General features: G+C 40.7%; 1 protein-coding gene across 2 annotated transcripts in view; it reads right to left on the bottom strand.

Moving 5' to 3' along the window:
• Window positions 1-8,910: 8,910 nt before the first annotated feature.
• Window positions 8,911-18,263, bottom strand: part of LOC146080938 (uncharacterized) — a 24,577-nt gene continuing 15,224 nt past the window's right edge. For both annotated transcript variants that reach the window (XM_083188666.1, XM_083188665.1), the window contains exons 2-6: window positions 15,270-15,794; window positions 13,782-13,850; window positions 13,560-13,700; window positions 12,808-13,475; window positions 8,911-12,055 (exon numbers count right to left, since the gene is read on the bottom strand). In XM_083188666.1, coding sequence (XP_083044792.1) covers window positions 12,823-13,475; window positions 13,560-13,700; window positions 13,782-13,850; window positions 15,270-15,789 — 1,383 coding nt within the window. In that variant the 5' untranslated portion in view covers window positions 15,790-15,794 and the 3' untranslated portion in view covers window positions 8,911-12,055; window positions 12,808-12,822. The remainder of the gene's footprint in view (window positions 12,056-12,807; window positions 13,476-13,559; window positions 13,701-13,781; window positions 13,851-15,269; window positions 15,795-18,263) is intronic.

Here is an 18,263-nt window from a genome sequence, read left to right as displayed (position 1 = left end):
GAAACCCGCGGATTGCAGCATTAAATGCTGCAATCTCGGGACTCAGTGGGGGTCACAGAGCTTGCGGGAGGGTTGTGCCCACCCTTCTGGGGGGCAAGGAGGGGCCCGCGAATTTCGGGAGAGTCCCAGAAATTCCGGGAGGGTTGGCAACCCTGTATAACATCCACCTGCAGTGGCAGTGTTGCGGAGGGAATAGCCAGTGGAAGCTGGTGAATACCTGTCGAAACTTTTTTTTTTTCCCGCTGCACTGTTTGAGGGATCCGTCACGAATTCCTCCTAGCCTGCCCTGCGGATTGTGACTGGAGGTCTGTGCAAGCGCCGATGGACTCCTTGAAATCCAGCGATGGCACCACATCGCAAGGGACAGCTCTTATCGCAAGAGCTGACCCTTGCATTAATATCCACACATGTTATGGAATATAATGATCGCATTTACAATGTGATCTGTGCACAATATTATCGCTCATTATCGCATTGTGAAATGTGATACTATTCCCGGGTTGTATCATCCCAGGGACAGCAGGTACAGGGCTCTGAAAGTCCTGCGATGCCATAACCTCGAAGCCGCGGGGGTCAGTGCACGCGCAGTTATGAGCTGCCCCCCAATGACCCCTCTGATTGTACTGCCCAGCAGGTCAGTGTGATCCCTAAGCCATAGGCTAAAGTGGGCTATCGCTATCCCTGGATGGTGATAGCCCAGGGAAGTGGAGCTGGGCTGGCCGATGTTGATACATCGGTCAGCTTCACATCCCCATAGAAACCTATGGGGGATGCATCTGGCGGTGCTACAGAGGGGATTGCATCAGGGATCGGAGATTCCTGCTGTGGTCCCCCTTTGATACATTGGGGTGATACTTAATATTTGTTGTAAAATTTATTTAGCCGCAAATGTTAATTAATAAATGGGCCTCTAAGTGCGCGGATGCCGGCAAAATGTGGCTGTGGATGTTATAGAATTCCACCCCATGGGTGGCGCTGAATGGTAAGGGGCAGCTATTATGGCAAGAGTTGTCACTTGCGTTAGTTTATATCATATTCCGTTGCTAAAAATGCAACGGCCGGACAAAATGGGGAGGAGGATGTTATTGCATCCCGACTTTAGACGGTGATGGTATGACATTAGGCATGATGCTCTATCATCTGGCCCCACCTCTGCTGCCCTTTCGCCGGCCATCACACACATAATGCTGTAAGATATGCGATAATTATAGCAAAGGACAGCTCTTGTGTTAAGAGCTGTCTTTTTCGTTGAGAGTCAACGGGTCCCAGGGGGAGCAGGTGGTTCTCTCCTCCCTTTCCTCACCCCGCGCTGCTGTTGTGACAGACTCCCCTTCTCCATGCACCTGGAATAGGATCTGTGCAGGGAGGAGGTCACAGGTCCTGGAGGCTCAACTAAGTGTTGACTGGACACAGGTAAGGACGGGGGGCAATGCGGGGTGGTGGACATTATTGCCGAGCAGTGGGAGTTTAAGACGCTATAGACGGCAATAGGCTTATATTGTTCTGGCGATGAGCTCTGGGCCAGTAACCCCGCGATATGTGGGCGTATAGCAACCCAGAATGTATTTGAAATTGAAACCACAAATAGATGTCTTTTTGCCAGTTTTTTGATATAAAGAATCTCCCCCATCATCACTCCAGGCTTCCGTGCTCATCACTATCCGTCTGTATATTGTGTCATGGGGTGGGATGCTCTAACATCCACCGCCCATTATTGACGGACAACGCATTTATAACATATGCGGTCACTAACTCAAGGGATAGCACTTGTGAATCCAGCTGTCCCTTGTGATGGTTCTTCCGCACAGGAATTCCCGTTCTTTGACCTGGTAGTCCATCTGCTCATGTGCAGAGCTCGGCAATGGCTGCAAGGCACGCTGGGAGGGATCCCTGACAGATCCCTCACTTTGCATTGATTGAAATGTGGATGCCGGCGTTAACAGGGCGCGGATGTTATAGCTTCCCGCTCTCTGCATTGATGAAAGTAGAAGAATGTCTAGTTGGCTGATAATGGCCCTTTTTGTTTTAAAAATCCTGATAACGGAATTTGTTACTCATTACTGCGAAACAATATTCCAACCCATGAGCAGGTTGCATTACCTTTAAAAAAACACAGCATAATTAAAAGTGCTGCCATAGGGGTAGATTATGTATCATTTAAGTATGCTGTATCCTTCGATCGCAGGGTTAGCGCTGTGGAAGCAATTGCCATCAGATGTTGATTCCTTGCAGATGGCTATGTGCTTCATACCGCTCTGCTGTTTGATTGATCCGTCACGGTTACATTCCAGCGTGAAATGTGGCTGCTTCAGGGTGTTTGCACATGCGCAGATCGACAAACCAGAAATCCAGCACCGGTGCATCATTGTAACTGGTAGCTTCAATGGCAAGAGCATTACCATGCAATAATGGCTGCATATGTTATAAGCTATGCGGTCATCAATTATGCATTGAACGGCAAAGTGGGGCCTTGGATGTTAGATCAACTCCACCTAACGTGAAAGGTGGTGTATGATAGTAGTCCTCTGCTCGGTTGCATGTGTACTGCTTTGAACAAATTTTTGGTTTCACCAGCATTGCAGCTCAAACTGCTATTCTCAGAAATAGTAGTACTTGTTTCACATCGCCTCAACGCGCACTGTTGCCCTTTCAAAACTTGGCAGGTTGCCAGTGATATCTGCTGCCGTTTGCCTGCTTGAGCCGGAAAGCTTGGCTGTAATGTAATGTAATGTAGCATGTTAAACGGGGGTCTCTTCATCTCGACACCCCTCTGAAACTAGCTATGCTACAATTTTGACGCTTATTCGTCTAACTCTAGGCTCTATGCTTTAGCTTCTAGATTTAGACAAACTAGCGTCTAAATATACACTTCCAGCTTATAACTGATTGTGCGTGTAGATTTAGATAGTAACGTGTCCGAATCTCCATGAAGAAGGGGTAGATAGTTGTCACTAGCGACACACTATTAAACCTGTCAGCAATGACACGTGTTGATGAAATAGCGGTTGACCAGGTAAATTCCACAATCCATATGAACCCAAAGCATCCAAGGACTCAGGCGTCTCATGTTGTTCGCGTCCCTCGACTTTTTTCATGACCCGCGTTGGTGTGGTGTTGATTTTATAAGTCGTGGGACGCGATCCTCCACTCATCATGGGCTCGCTGAGCTCATACGCCTTTGGGTCACATGTTTTGTGGAATTTACATGCTAGACCGCTACTTTGTCAACACGTGTCATTGTTGACAGGTTTAATAGTGTGACGCTAGTGGCTACTACATTTAGACGCATTACCGTCTAGATTTAGTTGTGTGGTTTATAGAGAGTCTAGAATTAGACGTATAAGCGTACAAATTATAGTGTAGCAGGTTTGATATGGGTTTCAAGTTTATGAAACCCCCTTTTTTCATGCTACAATACATTACATAACAGAGCAATATAGCTAGTGCGGCCAAGCTTTCCGGCTATAGCGGGCACACGGCAGCAACCTGCCAAGTTTTGAAAGTTCAGCAGTGCGCGTGGTGGAACTGTGAAACTAAACAAGTACCAAAATACTGTAGGAATTTAATTCCTACCGGTAATTACTTGTCATGTATTCCTTATGGGATACTGATGGATGGACTAGAGACAATGGGAAATAGAGTATATTCACTGGAGACAGGCACATATATAGATAAATTACCTCTGATTCCGCTCCCAGGAACCAGTTACTGAAAAACTCTGGCCAAAGGAGGATGAACATCTGAGAGGAATGAAATATATGTGTCACAAATGTACAACTTAAGTGTTAATATTGTGCTAAGATTTATACCATCACACACGCATTAACTAAAAAATAAAAAAAAAACTATAGAGCCACCTTACTAGGTGGAACTTCAAAAAATTAATTCCTCAAAAAACAAGTGTGCATATAAACAGGAATCAGCCACATAAAAGAACTCAATTTACAATGTAAAAACCGTGTCTGCCGCAGCGCCATCTTCCAACACACAGGACCTGTCTACACCTCTGTGGGGACCCTGGCTTCAACTCAAACACAATGTGAATTTTCACTAATGTTTCTAAATAGTGAAATGTCTAATTATTTAGAATAAAAATAGTTATAATGTAAAAACAAAGATAACTCTGATTTTAAATATTTCTATTTTAATCTAGATGATTCTCAAGCTACAATTGCTAAGAGTGCTACTTGGAGTGATAGTTGCAAGGTCTAATAGAAAATATGTTAGAGAGCAGAATTCTACTACTACAACTGACAGAATTTACCATCAAAAGAAAAGAGTTTATAGAAAAAGAAGAACTCTCTCTGGGATGAGCGAAAGGAAAATAATTAGATTATTCAGATTATCCAGCAAGGCCATTCATGATTTATTTAATAAGATAAAGGATGATATTTGTCCTAAAACACGACGAAATTATGCAATTAGTGGACTCACAAAACTACTAGCCACCCTACATTTTCTTGCATCTGGTTCTTTCCAGAGTACAGCTGCAGAAGTTTCAGGAATTAGTCAATCTGCATTTAGTCGATTTTTCCCAAAAGTGCTTGAATCAATTTTGAAACATTGTAATGATTATATTTTTTTCCCCTCAAGTCCCGAAGGATGGTTGAAACTCAAAAAAGGCTTTTACAATATTGCTAAATTTCCAAATGTTTTAGGAGCTTTAGACTGTACGCATGTGTGTTATACTCCATCTTTGGAAATGGATGAGGTATCGAGGAATAGAAAACACACACATTCCATGAATATACAGGCTATCTGTGATTTCAAGTTACGATTCATGAATGTATTTGCGGCCTTTCCTGGGTCTACACATGATGCTTACATTTTGAGACATTCCAAAATTTATGAGGATTTTGAAAAAGGTGAATTTCCAAGCGGATGGATTTTAGGTAATTTCTATTAGTCTGCATTTATAATTTAAAATTATAAGCATTTTGATAAAATGCACAAAATACATACACATGTATATTATAAAGCTATATGCTACAGAGTTTGCGGTACTTGTTCAAAATCTGGACTCTTAATTTTTCGCATGCCATTTTTAACTGCCTGTTCAATTCCCCACTATCCAACTACGCATGTGCATAAACCCGTGGCGAGCTCAGTGAGCCACCGAGCCCGAAGCGTGGCGAGCGGATGCAAAAATCGGGAGTATCAGATATTGAACAAGCACCGAGTTTGCAAACAGTAATTATTTTATAAACTATACATAACAAGCACACCTATGCGCAATACATCGACCTCAACCAACATTCTTTTCATAACAATTATATTGTTCTACTGGGTAGGATTATATGGGCGAGATGCTATATCATATAAATTTTTTAAAATCCGCATTATCGGGGTATCAACCACCTGCCGGATTGACGCAGCAAAGGGAATCGCCAGCAGAAGCAGCCACTTCCCCCCTGCAGCCTATGAGCTTTTTTACACTGCGTTGTTTGTGGGATCCGTCACAGTTACCTGTGAATGTGTCCTGCGCACGGTGCACGTGGATTAACGCATGCACAGTCTTTTTCATAACCCTTAGGGCATGATCCTACATTTCAAAAATGTGGAAAAATCCCAGTGATTGTGGTTTTTACTGCATTTCTGGATGCTTTAAAATCCTCCAGCTGTGGCAGCGCATTGGAAATAATCGCCAGCAGAGGCGTCAGGGATCATGGGATCACGGATCAGGGATGAGGGATCAGTCACAAATCCCTCCAAGCCTGGCCTGCGGACGGTGTCTAAGAAAGAAGTCCAGCGTGGGTACCGCATCGTAAGGGAAAGCTGTGGCCAGGATGCTATATTACAGAAATGCGGTAAAAACCCCGTTATCGGGGTTTTCACAGCATTTCTGTACCCATTATATGGTGGCCGCAGTATCAGCGCTGCGGAAGGGATCGCTAACACAGGCTGGCGAATCCCTATAGAAGCCTATGGGCTTCTTTCCGCAGCGTTGCGCGAGGGATCAGTCACGGATCCCTCCTAGCTTCCCCTGCGCCCGCCGCTGGGCGTCTGCGCATGTGCAGACGGACTCCCGGGACATAGACCCGGAAGTCCAGCGCCACCACATCACAAGGGGCAGCTCTTATCGCAAGAGCTGTCCCTTGCGTTAATGACCGCATATGTTATAGCATATGCCGTTATTAAAATTGCGATGTGCGGCGATATGGGGCCGGGGATGTTATAGCATCCCGCCCTGTAAGAGCTGTCCCTTGCATTAATGACCGCATATGTTTTACCATATGCGGAAATTAAGTAAGCGGATGCAGGCGATAACGTGGTACGCATGTTATAGCATCGTACACTAATTCTCCAACTACTCATGGAGTTGATGTTATGGAGTGCAGCGACCCTCCTTGCCCGAAACGTGGCGAGCGTAGCGATTCTCACGAGGGGACACTAACTCAATAGAAGAATTGGGAGTCCCTTTTAATGATTTAAAAGCCTAATGGAAATTTCCAAAAAAAGTTAAACATCTCAGCTTCATGATTTCAGTTTGGATTGTTTCACAAGTGAACATTTAACAAAGTCGGGCAAATAGTTTCTTAATTTTGGAAAAAATAGCTGAGTATTCACATTTTAGATGTATGTTCTTTGATAAGATTAATGTACATTAATAAAGTTCCCATAGCATGCCTTACCTTAAATTTTGAATGTTATTTTTATATGAGTAAATATTTTTTAATCAGCACATATTACATCTATTCTCTGGCAATATGTTATGGTATTGCTCTTCAATTCACTCTTTGAAAACCGTTTAGCAGCACCACAACTTGTGACTACAATTATAGACTGAAGTTTTACATTTATTAGGGTTGTAAACCACCAACATTTACATATTTTCTAAAAAACATCAGTAAGGTTCTAAACTGATAGGATTGCTCAACATTATAGGTTCAACGTTCACTTCATATTTATTTTTGATGTTCAGATTTAAAATAAAATGACCACTGATAATAGTATTGTTTAAACTACTTATTAATAATAAATTTTTCATATTATTATACTTCTAGGTGACTCAGGGTATGGTTGCCGTTCATGGCTAATGACACCTTTGACTAAGCCTCAATCATCTAGCGAAAAAAGATACAATGTTGCACACATACGTACCAGATGCGTCATTGAGCGCTGCTTTGGCTTGCTTAAGAGCAGATTTCGGTGCCTATCTAAATCTGGAGGAGCTTTACAGTATACCCCAGACAAAGTCTGTAAAATTTTTGTAGTGTGTGCTATTTTACACAACATTTGTATAGATTACAATATTGAATTTTTAAATCCTTATATTTCGGATCCAAATGTGCCCCAACAGCAATTATCTAACGCCGCCGAAACAACAAAGGGCAAGCAGTTAAGGGCTGAATTGATTGTAAATTATTTCAAATACTAAAGTACATTTTGTGTTTGTGCACTCGATTTGAAAAATTTCGGTTTAAATTAAAATATATTTCTACTGGAATGTATAATATGTTGTAACTTATCCTATGAACATATATTATTATAATGTGGCTACTATAAGTTTGTTATTTTGTTGACAAAAATTTAATTGTTAGCATGTAAAAAAAACAAGTTGTGTTCATAAAGAATAAAAAAGAAAAAGAAGAGACTACAGTTGTAATTATCTAAAACATAAATGCCTGATAAAGTGGATTTTTTCCTTAATACAATGAATGCTGACTTATTTGTCTACACTTTCAATGGCGTTGTTGTATACTCTAAAAATAGCTGGTCATTATATGCAAGAACCAATCTGGTTAATAAAGCACCTCCCTTTGAGGCATTCCTTGTTATTCTTAGCCTGCCTGCCATATGGACGAAGGATGACTCCAATAATTTCCAAATGTTTTAGGAGCAAAGGTTTCAGGGAGTATGCAAAAAGGTGAAGCAGTAGAAAAATTTCAAGAAAATAGAGATAGTATATTTTCTAGTGGGTATTGCAGTGACTAATAATCTTGTGTAAAATTTATAACTATCTATTTCACCACATTTAATCGGGCGCCTTCCTATTTATAGTGCCTACTAGGTGACGTTGAGTGGAGCAGCCATAAGTCGAAATATGTTAACATTTCTCCCTTTGACAATTTTCAAATGGTCACCCAGATTACGTTTAATAAGTTTCAGCCCCTTAGTAATCTCTCTTGTTATATCAGCTGTCCCAACCAAAGTTCCATATAAACTCAAACATTTACCATGGCCAAATAAGCAGGGCTATTGTGGATTTTCAGTCCTACCAATTTTGTGACTGTAATCCCTCACATTAGCCATACAATCTTATGCATTACGATGGACCCAATTTGCTATTGAATTGTATGGGAGAAGGGCTCTTTTTCATGTCCCCAATACACAACTACATATGTACTCAGATATAAACCATTGGTAACCGTGCTGAGTCACCGTGCCCGAAGCATGGCAAGCGGACGCAGAATCATTTAAAAGTTTGCCACTTCCTCTCGCTTGATATCTCTGCGCTCAATACGCATCAGGCTAGGTGGCTCGCTACTCTTCCCAAAGTTTGAGATGAAACGCCATGCTAAGTTGGATAATGTGGAAATTAAAAGAGACCACCTCCATATTCACCATTTCTATCATTGATAAAATTGGGAGCATCTCATCACATCGATTTTGCCACATGAATTTGGATGTGATGGACTCGATTTTTTTTATTGTTCTTGCTGATTCTACACAAGTCCCATAGGTAGAAAAGTGAAATACTATTGTAAATCGTTGGTTTGCAGTTGAATTATTTAAAAAAATTCTACGAATTGAAATAATATTGAAAATAGTAAAACCACTAAACATTTCGGAGTATTATTGTAAAAAATCTACATTCGTTATTGTACAAAACAACAAACCAAACCAATTTCATTTTCAAGATGCTTTATTTATTGAAATGTCTTTTTAATTGTTCAAAGCAGACTGGGATACATATATTTTTTTTATATCAACTGTAATATATATAACAATATTACAATACATGTAATAATAGGCCAGAAATATTATTAACAATTTAAAAAAAATTAAACATCTGTAAAGTCTGGATGAAAGGTGTAAAGAATATTTTTTACCAGTATTAACTCACATGCGAGAATATGGTTTGAACAGTCATTTCAATAATCCGACTTGCCATAGTGTTAATTATTCAAATTTGATATTTTTTTCAATAGAAAAATAAGTACTTGTGTATTTTGGGAGTTACTCCATTCAAAGGATGTTGTTGCATGTGATTTATGAGATGTGAGGCAATGTAATGAGATTCGATTTTGTGCCTATTTTAAATTGTTTAATAACCCTAGAGTGGCATATTTGTGAAATGAAACCCCCAATTTTAATGCAACCGCAACTATCAATGTGATCCAATAATGTGGTAAGTGCATCAAGGTCATGAGGGGTGGTGTTTTGCGTCCCACAACTTATTTCATGAACCCACTACACATGTCGGATGAGGAGTTAATTTCATAAGCTGTGGTGAGCGCATCGAGGTTCGCAAGGTATCGCAGATTGCGAGTCCCCAAGCGTTGCAAGCAAAACGAGCCCAGCTAGGGTATATGGAAAAGTAAACCGTGTTCCCTTACATGGCTCGGTACGCTTGCAAAACTTCGGACGTCGCGATCAGCATCCGCTCAACACGCTTTGGGTTTGGTGGCTCGCTGCGCTCTCTATATCTAAAAAAATCAACTCCACGCTAACATGTATATTGGGTTCCAGAAATAAGTCTATGGACTAGTACCGCCACCCCTCGGGGGCTCACTGCGCTCACCACGCTTCAGGTTTACATTGATTATAGGGTGGCTTGACCAATGGGGGGTCATTTCACTAATCAAAATTTGGCCATAACAATAACAACTTTTATAACCAAACATCTAACAATTATCGTATTGCATACATAATTAGTATGCAATGCGATCTGACTTGAAGGTCGTTCGGCCCAAAAATATACAAGTACCGTATAAAAATTCAACAGAATAAAATCTGAAAAATGTGTATACATACATTAATGTGACATGACACAAGTCAGATTTCAGATTATGAAATCAAATATAAATTGAAAACATGCTGAAATGTTGAGAACATGACTATTAGTCTAAATATTAATTTTAAATCTGTGGTGTTTTTCTAACAATTTAGGACTTATTGCTTAACACATTTTTAAATTATTTTGTTAATCAATATAATGCAAAAATTGAGTCCATAGGAAAACAAAATACAAATGTAGAACCAGTCCATAAAAATCAAGGCTATAAATTTAGTCACCATCTACACAGGCCTAGAATAAGATTATATAAACCTTTTTTTAAAATATGGAATAATGTGTTTTTGAAGCACAAACAAATTTTCAAACAAATCGAACAATAGTAATATTTTTATCATTTTAACAGTAGTATTTTGTAGATGCTAATAAAATATACTATTTGTAGAATAAAGAACTTCCAAGTTTGTCAAAGTGGTAAATGACATAAAACCTGTCGAAATGCTATACTTATGTTACATCTTAGAATAATACATAACCACGTGCATTACTCATATTGACCCTTAATATAGAATCAAATGACTAAATTAAACAGTCATCAGGACGACAACTATAGGACAACATGCAGGAATGAGGACATAGAACAAGGCCTACATAATGCACGGCCCACATGGCGAAAAGGTCGACTTGGAAAACATGTAAATTGTAAACATTGACCTATGCACCAAGTAACAACAGGTGAGGGTTAAAGGCTTACAATTCGATATGGCGTTGAAGAGATTATGAAAGCTTTGACAAAGTTAACATGACCCCGCTCCTGAAGCATTGGGCGATTAATGAGCAACGTAAATCTATGATTCTAAATACAAACTCTTTTCATGGCGAATGTGATGATATTTGGATCAAAAATAATGAAATACTTATGTACACCTTATGAAATGTAGCTAGACGTGGGTTAGCACTGCGCACTACCTTTGGTGTTGCAAAATCTGAATACGTCCAAATACCCATAGTTAAATCAAAACCGATGAGGGAAATTGCACAACCACATGGATAATGGGTGTTCAGTATGGATGGGGTGGTTATCCCTGAGCTCGTCCCTAAATGTTTGATGCCAAATGAACAGTATAATACTAAATAATATTAATGGGGTACAACGCTGACTAACGTTTCCGTCTGGAGGGTGCCTTGGAGAGACGCCTGTCCGAATACCGAAACAAGCCGTGGAGCTGCTGGTAGCCCACAGTTACTGAGATTCTGGCTGGGACCTTGATCTAGGGTACCTTGAAGGCGTCTAACGTCACCGAGGCAACTTCCAGACAAAAACGTTAGTCTGCGTTGTAGCGCTTAGTGCCACACGATGTCAACACTGAACAGCAGGACGGACACAGCCCTGAAGCCAAGGTGAAGCACCCGGCCGCGGTCTCCATCCAGGGCACAGAGGGGTACATCACTAGCTGCCGAATCACCCTTACCCGTCCCTGCACCATGTGCCAGCGGCGCACGGACTCGGTCAGTAACCACATCATTGCTGACAGCTGTCAACCGGGACAGACTTGGACCCCGCAGCGAACCATCTTACCAAGTTCCACACCGTTGAACAATGCGTCCTGACGCCACTGGGCAGCATCAGATCTCCTGACAGGACTTTCATGCACTGCAGAAGAGTCAGGGACGCCAGCTCTCTTCACCACGATCCCCCTCCCTTTCACATAAAACTCCTATGAACTGGTCACGCTGACACGGCTGTTGCAGCATTTACATTTGCCTGAACTCATTCTGGAACATTTTGTGGATTATTAATAATAATATTATCTTCTGCACATTGTTTTTTGCGTATATTCTGTCCATGAGTGTAAACATTGCCACACCATTAAACCCCATTAATATTATTTAGTATTATACTGTTTATTTGGCCTCAAACATTTATGGACGAGCTCAGGGATAACCAGCCCATCCATACTGAACACCCATTACCCTTATAAAATTGTATCCAGACAAGCTAACCGAAATCTAGGCTTCAACTTTTCAAATATAAACTTGAATAATTACATTAACAGTTCTGTGTATGGATCCTCTTAGTTCTGAAGATAATTCAATCTGTTGGGGCAAAAATAAATAAAATTTAAAACAAGAGAATGATATACTTTAGATATGCTAAATTTTTAACAACAAAGGAAATATAATCCTATATAAAAAAAAAAAAATGCATTAACATACACTAAAGGGAGTTTAATCTTTTATTTAAAGGCAGGATGTTGTAAATTGCACCCCGTAACTCAAACCGTCTTTGGCAAACAACACATTCAAGGCAGGATGCCATACCATCTTCGGGCCCATTTCGCAGCCATCCGCAGACTTCATGACCGCATATGCAATAACATATGCGGTCATTAACGCAAGGGACAGCTCTTGCAATAAGAGCTGGCCCGCGCGATGCGGTTCTGGCGCTGGGCTTCCGGGTCTATGACCCGGGAGTCCATCTGCGCATGCGCTGACTCCCAGCGCTGGCCGCAGGGGATGCTGGGAGCACAGCGCTGCGGAAAGAAGCCCATAGTCTTCTATAGGGATTCGCCAGCCTGTACTGGCGATCCTTTCCGCAGCGCTGCCACTACGGGCACCTTATATAGCAGACAGAAATGCGGTAAAAACCCCGATAACGGGGTATTTACCGCATTTCTGTAATATAGCTTCCCGTCCTCAGAAACGCAATTTCACAGACCCTTTGAATGTGATATTAATTATTTGCGTATTTCAAATAAATCTTAAAGTTTTTTTCTTATTTTTTAATTTAAGAAAAGCATTATAACATATTTAATTTTAGATTCCATATATGCATTTCAAGTACTTACCAGATTGTAAGAAAATCAATCGATTGGGTCCCTGAAACGTTTTGGTTTTTTAAAAAGTCGCTTAGGTCTTGTTTCATTTCCATCCTCCAACTCGATAATCTCCTCAGTATTATGTGTGTTTGTGGCCCAGTCATCAGAATCAATATTATTTTCCTCCACAGTGACAACGCTTCTTTGCGTTTGATTATATTTTTTCCGCTTCAAATTTAGAATTTCGATATGTGTTTTCGAAAGAGTGTTCAAATGTTCTTTAATATCTTTAAAATGCTGGGAAATGTCTTTAAGCAATTGAGTGTTACGGTTACTGTTCGTTATAAACGCTTGCGTAGCATTTTCAATTTCTTTCCTTATAACCTCTACCTCCTCATGCGTTTTCACTGAACTTTCTTCAACTACTGTTTGAAGTAGGTCTGTCATTTCCTTTCCAAATGAATTGCTGGGATCTGTTGTACATTTTTCTGCAATGTTAGAAATTTTAAAAGAGACGGTATCTTGGCCAATGTTTGTATCATCAATGATTTCTATTTGTGAGCAGTTTTTTTTTTTTTTATCATTGGGAGATGTGTTTTCTTTTTCGACTGCTAGTTTTACACTTTCACAGACATCATCATTTGAAACAGTTGATTCCACATCGATGGGATATTTGTATTCAATCTTGTCATTTTTGGCTGTTTTAAAAGAAGGAAAATTTGATTAATGGAAAGATAGGTTTTTATAAGAAATTAATTACATATTAATTAAAAAATACATACCTTTCACATGTACATTTTTTCCAACATTTTCTCCTTTATAAGTTGTATCAGAATATCCCAAATAGTGGACCTCATTTTTAATATGTGAATCAAAATAAGATTTCTTGTGCTTTTTCTTTGACACACATTTTTGCGAATTATCTAAGTAGAAAAATTTATTGCAAAATTAGTTACTAAATTATATAAAATATTAAAAATTTAGATCATTTTTGAAATACTAACCTGTATGTGCTTTTTCCTTCTCTGAGACATCTTCAATTTTTTTTTTTCTGGTGTTCTGTGGGTTTGCCCCTGTAATTTAAAAAAAAAAAAAAAAAAAAAAATTACATATCGCTCAAAATCATTATACACAACATTTTCACTAGCATACCCTTAATGTAATCCTCATCCATTATTTTTCACTAAAATTAATTGAATATTATATAATTATTTGAAAAGGTAAAAGTAATTGTCCTGTAGAACTTAAGAGGTATGTTAACCAAAAACTCTTTAAAAATTTAGCGGCAAATAATAAATCCATGGGCTAAAGTCTACCCCTCTATAACACATCATATACTAGTTTTTAAGTAGGAATAAACATTATGAACATTTAAAACAAAAATTTAAAAAAGAAATTAAAAAAAAAAAAAAAATCAACCATGCAATAACCACCAAAATTCGAAGAAATATGTTGTTATTAAAATAGGTTAAAAAATGTTTATCTGTCACTTATTAAAGGCAGCATTTTAATATTTTGTAACTCTAAAACAACAATATCAATTAATTTCCTTTATCCTATGCTTCGCCAATCACTTTTTAATTATTATATGGGAGATTTATGCCATTCAAAAACTTAACCAAGTGCATATGTATTTACAGTCACTAATAGTGTATTATTGACAGAGTATTCAAGTATTTAAATAATCATTTGAGAATATAATAACAATGGATTTTCCTACAAAATATTTAGGCCGATATGGTATAACATCTCTTGCCCCCACCCCCCCCTTTTTCGCTGGGCATCACATAGTTAATTACCATATATACTCTAAAACATGCAGTCTTTTACACAAGGCACAGCACTTGCGATAAGAGCTGCCCCTTGCAATGCTGCGCCGGCGCAAGACTTCCAGATCTAAGACACGGGAGTCCATCTGCCATTGCACATTTTCCAGGCCACAGGACATGCATGGAAGGGATTCGTAATGGATCGCTCAAACATTACAGCCGGAAAAAAACACATACGCTTCTGTAGGCAAACGCCTGCTTCTGCATGTAATAACCCCCGCTGTGCTGCCAATGTGGGCGGATGATACATCATACAGAAATGTGGGGTATTTTCAACATTACTGTTAGTGTTCCCACTAGGATGTTTTTGCTAAAACAGCAATGCATATGAGCCCTGGGAAGCCCGGCACCGCTGTATATAGCGGTGCCCAGTACTTCCTCAGCACAGTGAAACCCCCCCGGGAGGCCTGGTCAGCCCTCTTCTTTGACGTCGTGTGGCCGGGCACGCCCCGTTTGTGATGCTGGAAGCCAGGAGGCACAGATTGAAAGGGCAGCGTTGAAGAGGGGGCGTGCCCTGCCTACTCGCTACACAAACGGGGCTTGCCCCGCCCCGTAACGTCACACACGGGACACTATTCTATGAAAAAGCATTCCACCCAAACACACTTCATTTGTCCTAAATCAGAGTTGCTGAAAGAGAAACATTTAATATGAAATAATCACCTTGAGATTTTATGACGTTACACGAATAAGACGCAGTGTCGACTCCTCCCTCGACGCCTCGGACCGCATGCGGAGAAATTTTTTCAGAGAGTCTTTCCTCCCAGTTGCTCATATCGATTTTTAAAGGACCACCACCGCCAGTTTTTTGAGAGTGCAGACTTTTTAAACTTAATTTCTTTTTCACTAGAATTTTGCAGTCCGAATATCTTTTTTTGCATACCATTGTGCTTCGTGGAATCTTTCCAACAGCAGACACTTCATGTGCGATTTTTTTCCATGTTGCTTCTTTTTTTGCAAAAGAATAATTTATACCGGAAATTCTTCCAAACAATATCCTATAATTGGCCAAAATCCCATCAATTAATGCCTCATTTTCAGAAGAAGAAAACCGCGGAGATCTTTTGCGTTTCTTTTCACAAGCGTCTACAGGAATGTCATTTTCCGACACATCCGAGGATTCAATTTCTGTATGGTAATCTGACGATAGGTTTTCAATCTCAGAATTGTTTTGTGATGACATTCTCACTTAAAAAAATATAGAACAAGTTACTTAAAGACTAGTCACGCTAACACTCTATTAACAATGAAATTCTGGTCACCACAGGTGCTGGCAATCATACATTTCCAGGGAAGCCCAGGGACTGAGCATGTTCTCCCTGAAGGAGAGGGTCAGGCATGCAATCCTGATAATACCCCTTGACCCTGGTCATACCCAGGAATGTTTTCCGGGATGCTTCCGGGAATGTACCCTTTCACACTGCACTCAGATCTGGGATCGACCCAGGACAGCCCCATTCACATTAAACCTGGGGAATCCCTGTAAATACATATGCATGTCATTAGAAATGGACTTTCTTGTCAGCCCAAGAAAGCTCCAATCAGCCGCTTTTTTAAAGTCCTGTGTACCCAATCCTGGGTGCCGGACCATTCACACTAGCCGCATCCCGGGTCAAATCCAGAATCTACTCAGGTCAGGAGCTGGGTAGAAATCCTGGTATGTTTATCCCGGGATATTCTTTCAAGACCCTTTCACACTGAGAAAGCCCGGGATGATGCGCGTTCATGTGCTGAAACCCGGGATATTTTCGCAAGTGTGAAAGGGGTATAAGTCTCTACGGATTATACAGGAATACAGAATAAGGACACAAAAGCTTACAATCTAATAGGCAATGGAAATGCATCAAAGGGCCCGATTCAATAATGATCGGACCCCAGCGTATTCGTTCTTGGTTAACTAGCAGTGTTGAATCACCCCCAAAGCATGTATATCAATACTGTCTACGCAGCACATATGTGCCAGTCATATGTACAGAGAATATACTCACACAGACACACTGAGCAAATGACAATCATTCATTGCTCCCAAACGCAGGAATCGCACAATGCTCGCTCAGCCGAATGACTTACGCAAAATTACAGGAACAATTATCTTGTCCTTTTTGCAGAGTTTGGGAGCAATCGCTGTTTGCCATTTGCTCAGTTACAATGCCAGATTTTTATTTCAGTCAAACAGATTGGACAGAACTTTAGGTGTGTACCCAGCATTACACATGTACCTGTCTGTATTGTGGCATCAGTGGTGCGGTTGGTGCATCAGGTCATAATATAATGCATCTGCAACCAGCATCTTCTTCTCTCACACTAGTCTGTTAAATTCCTATACACCACTGCCATCATTATATGCATCTTGTTAGATCTTTGCAATGTTTTAATATTTGATAAAAATATGGTGCTCGTCTCCTAGTAAATAATAATTGTCCAGTCAGATCTGCACATAGCACCTGCTCAGGCAGTGGAAATATTATTTTTAGTGTGCTAAATTCATTACATTCCTTCGCCTTGCAAAATTTCAAGAGCTTTAACTATGACTACCAGGTGTTACAGTAAGGGTATGTTTATCTGAGAACCACATGACCTGCAGCTTTCACCATTCAGAAAAATTCTGGCTGATTACGAGCCAAGGTCTATGTCTTCAGACAGAGGGCCTGCTTCAGACCAATTCGCTAGGCTGGGTATTTTCGCTAAACACTGCTCTTCCAAATGCACCCCCCACTCTCGCCCAGATCCCCGCACAACCATGCGTGTGGATGTGTAAGTCTATACTTTTATCCTCTACAGCAGGGGTTCACAAACTATTTGGCTCTGGGACCCCGTCAGACAATAAAAATAATTATGGGACCCCATCTGACAATAATATTTAATTACGGGACCCCAGCGAGTTACTGCAGAAGGTCATCATATCACATGTGTAGTCAGCAGACAGCACATACATGGCAGCATTGTGGAGTCACAGAGTGATGGGAGGAGTCTGATATACCATAACCCATCATATCACATGTGTAGACAACAGACAGCACATACATGGCAGCATTGTGGAGGCACAAAATGATGGGAGGGGTCTAAAATAACAGACTCCTTCAATCACTGACTGAGATTAAAAAAGTCATCAACCTGATGGTCAGCAAAATGGATTCGCGACCCCACAATGAGAAGGTCGGGACCCACTTTGGGGTCAGGACCCACAGTTTGAGAACCACTGCTCTACAGAGATGGCCGAAATGAGGGCGGTCGCTAACATCACATGATGTCAGCCGTCCCCACCCAGAGCAAGCAGGAGAACATCTGCATTCTGATGGGCCTGCCCAGCATTTCTATGGGCACACACAACATTTTTGTGGGCACACCCAAGAAGTGCTGGGCGGGCCTGCCGGAATGGCCCCTGCCTGTCATCAGACAGGGAGCATACCAGCAAATTAAAAATTCAACAAAGGTGCTCGCTGTGGGGGTTTGCACAAGTGCATAATCGGGCATGCGCAAACCCCCATCGGCCTTAAGGTCAATACACACTGGGCGACTTTGCCCAGCGTGTATGGACAGCGATGATCGCGATCATTGCTGCGGGGAAAGCCGCTCTGTGCATACACACTGAGCGGCTTTCCCCCGGATCTGGGACAAATGTTAGACAGACAGTACATAGACAGCCATTACATCGAC

Source organism: Crinia signifera, chromosome 5, assembly GCF_055691185.1.
Source record: "Crinia signifera chromosome 5, ASM5569118v1, whole genome shotgun sequence".
NCBI classification, from domain to species: Eukaryota; Metazoa; Chordata; class Amphibia; order Anura; family Myobatrachidae; genus Crinia; species Crinia signifera.
The sequence above is the reverse complement of the archived record's forward strand: the minus strand, read 5'-3'. Positions and strand labels throughout refer to the sequence as shown.